Source organism: Crocodylus porosus, unplaced genomic scaffold (genome assembly GCF_001723895.1).
Source record: "Crocodylus porosus isolate Cpor-Errol unplaced genomic scaffold, CroPor_comp1, whole genome shotgun sequence".
Taxonomy (NCBI): domain Eukaryota; kingdom Metazoa; phylum Chordata; order Crocodylia; family Crocodylidae; genus Crocodylus; species Crocodylus porosus.
Window position 1 is genome coordinate 17,479,262 of NW_017728911.1, and position 8,322 is coordinate 17,487,583.

The 8,322-nt window shown below is 43.5% G+C and overlaps 1 protein-coding gene across 1 annotated transcript in view; it reads left to right on the top strand.

Annotated features, from left to right (window-relative positions):
• Nucleotides 1-2,489: 2,489 nt before the first annotated feature.
• The window catches only part of DYX1C1 (dyslexia susceptibility 1 candidate 1), a 10,909-nt gene continuing 5,076 nt past the window's right edge, over nucleotides 2,490-8,322 (top strand). Inside the window, exons 1-3 of the mRNA XM_019533535.1 lie at nucleotides 2,490-2,693; nucleotides 4,550-4,697; nucleotides 6,379-6,512. Coding sequence (XP_019389080.1) covers nucleotides 2,571-2,693; nucleotides 4,550-4,697; nucleotides 6,379-6,512 — 405 coding nt within the window. The 5' untranslated portion in view covers nucleotides 2,490-2,570. The remainder of the gene's footprint in view (nucleotides 2,694-4,549; nucleotides 4,698-6,378; nucleotides 6,513-8,322) is intronic.

Sequence of the window (8,322 nt, forward strand, 5' to 3'; positions counted from 1 at the left end):
GAGAGAGCGGGGCGGGGGGAGATATAGTTCACAGAAAATTCCCATTAAGATGTTCTTGCTTTTCAAAATGATTAGAACCCTTGCTATCCTGATTATGTTGCTAAAATAACCATTTGTAGCTTTCATAAGGCATTCGCTATTTGAACAGTGCTTTGAAAAAATAAATGATCAAAAATGCTAGAAAATGAAATCTGGTTATTCCCCACAGACACTAACTTTAGACGATAAGTGAAAAAAGAAGAAATTCCAGCTTGTGTGTGCTGGGCTGCTCAGTTTCTCTAGGTCACATTAGAAAGCTGCATCAAAGAAAGACTTTTTGAGTTCTTTTCTATTTTTGTAATTAGTTCCAGATAATTGTATAGTCCTAAAACATAGCCAAGTGGTGTGAAAGCCATAGAGCACGAGTTTCTCTAACGTGTTTGGTTTGACTTCCAAGGGACATTGGCCGGAAGCAGAGATGATTTAGTTTTTCTCTCTGATTACCTTCCCTCCACTATTTTGGCAGTGACTGTGTTGCTGTTTTGTTTGTATGTTTGAAGAAGCAACAGTCCACAAATTATCTCCGGAATATATGAAAGACAAAATGCAAAATAGACTGTTGAAGCCCATATCTGGAATTGCAAGTATGACCTAATTACCTTTAGAGGACATCTGGAAGTTTCAGTGTATCACTAGATCTATTCTAAGTGCTTGATAGTTTTATTTTCCCCATTCCCTTCCCCACTCCCCAGCATTTATAAAACTAACAGTCTGTCTGTTATGGAAACATACTTGGGATAAGAGCTGCATTCCATCTGATGTTGCTTTAAGTGCAAGTGATGAAAAGCAGAACTCTGCCTGATCTTACTGTCTTTGTAAGCAACTCACATCTGCAGTAGGATTGTATTTGTCTATTAACCTTGATTATAGTAGTATAGAAAATATAAAAATAAGTGTATTTATAAGAACAAAATATTTCCCATAGACTTTGCAACCAATATTGTAGTCTCATGGTAAGGTTTGGGGTTTTGTTACTGCATAATAGACTGTTTCCATACAGCATACAAGCTAAATAAGGCATTGTTTTTCAAACTTCCTAAAATCACCAGACTTTTATATAATTTCTTCTGCCATGAAACATGTAGCTCTCACTTCGCAGGCCATGTGAGCTGATGTGGAGCTAGGCAAAGCGGTCTCCCAGCCATGGAAGCCTGTTTCTTGCTAATACCAGCATCAAGGCCCATTTGATCTAATGCAAAATCCAACAATCATGCCTTCTGGGGGGAGGTGTGATTATGTTAGATCTAATCATGCCTTTACCTGTAGGTGTAGAGGGGGCCTCAGTTGCAATGTTGGGGATCCAAGGCAGTGGTTCTCACCCTTGTTTTCCCATGCCCGGCTGCCAGGAGCGGAGTGCAGCAGTAGCCTGGGGGCAGAAGCTCCCAGCACACAGCGTTGCTAATTTTTTTTGTGCGGTGCCACCAGCATTGCCCTCATGACCCTCATTTGGGTCATGACCCAGGGTTGTGAACAGCTGATCTAAGGTCTCAGTCTTTTAACTGGTCCTGCACAGGAACATGGATCCACCTGCATAAAGCTCACTGCAGGATTTGTTTAATTTAGACTATAATCCTCAAAACACTTTCTGTTTCCCTCACAATTATATGCTTATGATTAGCTTTGAAATGACACAACTCTCACTCTGCTGCAAGAGAGGCTTGAACAGAAAAATTGCAAAAACATTGGCCTGTCTTTAGATCAGTATTCTGACATAACGTGTCCCAAACCAATTTCCAGTTGCTTTCCAAGGACTGGCATACGTAGCTTTTGTATGCATTTAAAATGAACACAAAATGAAATGACCCCCTACCCCCGTGGTGTAGGGGGTCTAAAGGACAGTGGGACAAGGTGGGACATTCAGGTCCCTTCGCACTTTTTGCATGTAGATTCCTGCAGCAGCTGAGAATAGCCGGGTGAGCCACGGCTCCAGCTCCTGGGGCGCTACAAAGGAAAACGGCCCTAGCTGGGCCGGGGAACAGAGCTACCCCCGGGAGCCGGGCTCCGCCGCAGACTGGAGGGAAGCGCTGCGGTGCGGCCCGAGCTCCGCTCCTGCTCCTACTTCTGGGTGCTGCCGAGCCGGGCCGGACGCCACAGCGGGGGCTGCAGTGATTTCAAACGTGGCGCCTGGGGCCGGCTCTGCAACTCCGCGCTCTGCCTCCAAGTACCAGCTCGAGCCGCGGGAAGCGCGTCGCGTGTGACCTACTGCGGGGAGCTCCCCGTGTGCGGTGATGAGGACTCCCGGGCAGGGCCAGCACCAGAAGCCCCCTCGCGCGCGCGGTCTCCGCTCCCGGGTAGGTGGGACGCAGCAGCTCCGACCGGGAAATAGCAGCCACCGCCGGACGCTGGAGACTGCGCGTCCCAGCATACACCGCGCCCCAGAGGCGGAGCTACATGGAACGACATCCCAGCATGTAGCGGCCCCGACAGAGAGCTCCTGCTGGGGGCGGACCCGGAAGTGCTCGTCGGAGCGCAGTGGAAGTCTGGGCCTTCCTTAGTAACGCGGAGAGCGCCCTTAGTAACATCCGCCGGCCATGCCGGTGTGGCTGCGGGACTACAGCTGGCGGCAAACGGACGCTGCAGTGTACGTGTCGCTGTCGCTGCGGGGGGTTCGCGTTGCTCCGGCCAACATCTTCTGCACCGACCAATACCTGAAGGTGGGGCGGCTTGAGTGGGCCCTGCCCTTCCGTCCCCTCGGCGGCCTCAGCGAGGTCTCCCGCCCCAGCGGGCCGCGTGCGGGAGGAGGCTGGACCCTGCCCCGCCCCCACCGCGAGCTTTCCCGGGCGGTGTCTCGCGGAGTCCGCAGCCCCCGAGGGCTGTAAGGGGAGTAGTGATTACTGGAGGGGGTCATGGGTAGATCTAGGATTTTGAAAAGGGGAGGGGGCAGATGGTGCCGTGCAGCATCATCACGTATAAAACAACACATCTTTTTCTCCAGGGAAAAAGCAACGAGAAGCTTTACTAATCTGCTAGGTATCTAGAGCTGTATTATTTTGTTTAAGAGGGAACCAAAAATGAATGCAGCTTAATTGGAACCTGCACTAATTGGCTAGAGGGTACATCGGGTTTGAAAAATGCAGTGAAGTAGGCAAAAGATATTAGTCTCATAGTCATTATAGTGAAATGCACATATTTTCGGATTCATAAAACAGAATCTAGCTTTCCCAAGCATTTTGATAGTGCATCCACCTCTTTACGGTAAATCATTTCCACACTGGAGTTGATGTTCACCTGATTAATGTTAATGTTATCACAACTGAGTTAAGAATTTTAGCTAGAACTGAAGTCAAAGGGCTCTGAAACAGAAGACATATCCCCAAGAATGGCTAACAGACTGCAGGAGAAAGGGTAATTTGATTAACAGAACATCAAGACCTTTAAAAAAAGAGAGGGTCATGAGCACCTGAGATTAGTAGGAATTGGGTACACCAGGGGATTTCAACCTTTTTTAATAAGTGTACCACCAGTAGCTTACTTCTTTAAATAAGTACCCCCAGGGAGTAAGTGGTAGAGCAGTGGTAGCACGGCAGCAGTGCGGGATCTCTGCCTGGCCCTGTGTACCTGTTGGGACTTGCAGAGTACCCCCAGGTGTATGTATACCCCTGATTGACAACCCCTGGGGTACCCAATAATGCTCCATGAAGTCAATTGACTACCTCAGCACTGCCTAAAGAGAAATGTTGCTCCCTGTCTTGGGGGAAAGGTTTTACAGTTTAAGTAGAGCAACTGCATCCCACCCCCTATCTGCACCTGGAGGGGGAGTAATTTCTGACCCGCATCAGGTGATTGCAGCCAGGAAATGAAGAGAGCAAGATATATATTTTTCTTTTTATTATTGGCCTCAATCGTATACAGGTTTATTTTAGGATTCTAGGCAAAATTAGATTAGCCAGTAATTTGTAATTCATTTACCAAATTCTGTTCTCATTTGCAGCTGTGGTACTAAGGGCCAGATTCTGGTGCCTAACGCATTATGTCCTTGAAAATCCCCTTTTCTTTACTACAAAAGTAAACCGATTACAATATTGTCACATAATGGTGCAGTTTTTTATGACTAAAGTATGACTAGAGTAAATTGTGAAGCAGTGACATAAGCTATGCTTGTATAATAGTATACCTATAGTGTCATGGTAATACTACTAGTTTTTGGTGTTGATACCATGAGTATTTGCTGGCATATACTGATTTGAATTATCACTGCAGCAATAATTTATCTGTTATTACTCAGCATTTCCCACTGCACAATAAAAATATAACATGTTTTAAATGCTAATCTTTGATACTTTAATGAGTTGGATTAAGCTACTACAAACGATCTCTTTCAGAGAAAATTACATTCTTGTTAGTACATTATCTTTCATGAGCTATTGTGGTTTTCTTGGTATTTATGAGGAAACATTTGCTAAACATCTAAAATATTCAGTAGGGAGTTAGTTGTTTAATGAGTGTTTTAAGAAACTTTTACACATATATTTTATAAAAAAACAAATACATGCTTATATTTATTTTATAGGTAAATGTCCCTCCATTTTTATTTGAAGTCATTCTATATGCTCCCATTGATGATACCAGTAGTACAGCAAAGATTGAGAATGGATCAGTTTTCTTCACTTTATATAAAAAAGAAGCAGCCACCTGGGAAACCCTGGTTATGGAAAATAGTAAGTTCTCTGCTGTGAAATGTAGCTCACACCACTTATGTAACAGTGGTTGAGGGATTGCGGCATGGCAGTGGCAGATGTTGGGGTTTGTGCTGGTTGTGAGAGAGGGTCCTTGGGAGCCCATGAGGTGTGCAAACCCTATAACATGTGACCAGTGTGGCATGCAGCCCTTAGCCTCACTGAAGCTGGACAGCCTTGAGTTATGTAAAAAAATAAATAAAAATAAAAAGTACATTAAATCTTTTCTCCACAATAATTTATGTAAAATGATTTTATTAGTTGGCTGTATAATACTACTGTTGGAGCCAAATTGGTTATTTCCAGTGTTATGTAAATTCCCCAGAAAAAACCCAGAAACAAACAAAAAGACGACAGCAGAAGATATAGCTATCCAAGTAAGCACAGGCCAGAGTGACTTGTTCTTTTGCACTGTCTTTTGTTACAGCAGTAATTTTTGTAATAACATTTAATGGTTACAAAAGTAGAAGTAAATATCTATGCAAAAATGTGATAGGCTGGAGTTAAGGAGAAAGATCTGTGCCTGCCATGTTAAATACATAGGTAATACATCCAAAGAGTACATTATAGTTTTAAGTTTTATCTTTTAAAAAACACCTGTACACAACCAGTCCTGTGTGCTCCTTTCACCAACCTCAACCCTGAATGAACCTGTTAACAGCACACAGCAGCAAAATTCAAATAACTTTCATGAGAAACAAATAGACCCAGACAACTAATTCTTGCCCTGTACCAACATGTCAAGAACAACCAGAAATCCATGCAATGTAGTTATAGCAAATATCTGGAATATTCCCTGCCATTGTGAGAAGACATTTTACTAGGTTAACTTAAAAAAAAAAAAAAAAAAAGTGTGGCTCTTCATTGACAGTTTAATGAAAATGCATCTGATTTCTATCGCATATTATCATCACTTCAGGCTTATTTATGGCTGTATAAAGCTCAAATAAATGGGTATATTTGAATAGAAAAGAATAAATAATGGACAGCCATTCTACACTGATCATTAGACATGCATGGATTTCAAAAATAAATGTTGGTTGAACAGCTCTGGTTTGTTTTGAATGTTAGAATTATTTCATATCCATATATGTTTGAAGCCCAGAAGCCTCCCTTATGTCGTCTATGTGGTAAAAAGTATGGGTAGCACCAGTGTAAAAATTAACATTTGATGTGTGCAATATGTGAAATGAAGAACTTAAGATTTTTTTTTTTTTTTTAGATTAGAAATCTTACTTCACTATTTTCTCTTACTTCACTATTTTCTGTTACGTTTGATTTGTCTCCTCTTTTGCATTTCTGATATCTTGGACAATTAAGTTCACTTTGTATTTTCTGTTTCACTTTGTCTGTCTTGTTCTGTATACTGTTCAGGTACCCAGCTCTGTAGAATATATTTAATAGGACTAAAAAAAACTAAACACTTCTACTGATCATAAGTCATGTGCACCTTACCCCTAAAAACATAAATGTTATGCCTATGAAAAGCCAATGTTGCTTCTTTTAAAAGTAAGTTTGAGAGAAGGCTGCCTCTTGGGAACCTGCTGACTTAAATTTTACCAGCCTGACTCAGATCTATTGATGAGAAAAATTCTGTCTTCCTAAACACAGGAGATAACAGATAAATCTTAGTCCTAAATTACTACAAATGGTTTTCTTCCAGCTGACAAGAAAAAAATGCAGAAAATAAGAGAGAATGCTGTCCTAAAAGCCCAAGAGAAGGCAAAAGAGGAGATGGAAGCAAAAGCTGTTAAAAAGCAAGAACATAAAAAATATGCGTTGGAGGCCACAATGAAGGTAAATTTATTTGTGACTTTAGATACATATAAGAAAAATAATTGTCAACCAACCTCACAGTTGTTTGGTTAAATATGCTGCTTAAAATATCAAAACCACTATAGTGTATTATTGGATGTGGAAGGGAGGAATTTCTCACTACAGTCCCCTTATCAAAAAAAGATCCAAGATCCTCACTAGTGAAGCAGCTATTAGAGCTGGTAAGAATTATGTGGCTGATATCACATCTGTTTCTTCTTATCCACCCAAATTACCGCCAGCTTATTTGCAGCTGAGTTGACTGTGGGCAGCCTTTAATACAAGCACAGAGTCAGGGTTCATCTCATTCCTTTGAGGTGTAGTGAGGTGCATCACTTCTTTCCTTGTATATTTGTTATACTGCCAGTCATGGGCAGACCCAGAATTTTGTAAAGGGGTGTGTGGGAGCAGTGACAGGCACTGCATGGATCCCTGGACCTTTGCTCCCAACCTTCTGACTTGGCAGCTGGGGCAGGCAGACCCCGCCACAGGAGAAGCAACTGGTGACTTTTTTTTGCTTGTTTTTGGCTTTTATTTATTTATTTATTTATTTTTAAGTCCATCAGTCAGGTAAGAACCTTCCCTTCCCTACCTCTTCCCCTCCATGCACAGCAGCACATCCCCTCTCCGCCCTTGTCCATTGTTGTTGTTTTCCCTAGCTGCTGTGGGGGGGAGGGAAGCTTCAGCACTGCTTCTGCCCTACTCCAGCCAGGCTTAAATCAGAAACAGCAGAAGCAGACAGGTTCCCTTCCCCATGAGTACCTGGGAAACTGAACAAGGAGGAAGAACTTGCCTGACACTGCTCGATCCCCAGCTGAATCAGGCTCCCTGCCTCTGTTTCCAGGGGAGCCAGGGACAGCGATGAATGGGGAAGAGGAAAGGAGGTGCTTCTGAGGTGAGTGGAAAAGGGGAATGAGTTTTACCTTATCTGGGGACCTAAAAAGCTAAAAAGCCCCTGGCAGCTGCTCATGTGGCATTGTCAACTGAAAGGAGATGCTTCTATGCCACTGAACCGTCTTTGGATCTGCTGCTGCTGCTAGCCATGGGTATTGTACCCAAGACGAAGTTGAAGTACAGATGTGATTGTCAGCATTTTGATGAGGAGATTCAGAGAAGAGGTTGGCAGCTGGAAGGGGTTTGGGACTGCAGTCATTTGACACAGAGCATGAAAAATCTAAAGCTACTTCTTTGTACTGATTAAGCAACATAGACTCCTGAAACATTTTATTCACATTTGTGTTGGAATGTCGTGCGGGCAATTTTCAAATATCACTTGTGTCACCTGCTAGTTGTTTACCTCCATTCCTGAACACTTCCATGTACAGAAAATGCTTATTTTATAAGCAAGATTTTTATTCACTCATTTTTCTTTTGTGTGTCACACTTGCTGACTACTTATGATAACTTGAGTCGGGTAACAGTTCAGTCAGGGATGATTCTGGCACAGACCAGGGGCTTGGACTAGATTGGTGATGCCCAGCCTTTTTCCTCTGCAGGCCGGATGGGCAGTGCCAAGTCCAGCCATGGGCTGGATCTGGCACAGTGTTGGCAGACAGAACTCCTTCCAGTCTGTTGCCAAAGAATGGGCTGTGGTCATGGAAGCCAAAGCCTTCCCGATGACACCAGCTCCGCAGTCTTTGGTTCACTGCGTGGATCCTCCTCTTCCTCCCAGTCTCGGGCTATGGGCTGAGGAGGGTCGAGGAAAACACCACCTGAGTTCCCAGACCCCTAAGCCCCGCTCCCAAATCTCTGTAGCAGATCCCTCCACCTCTCTCCCCTGGGGAGGAGGCTC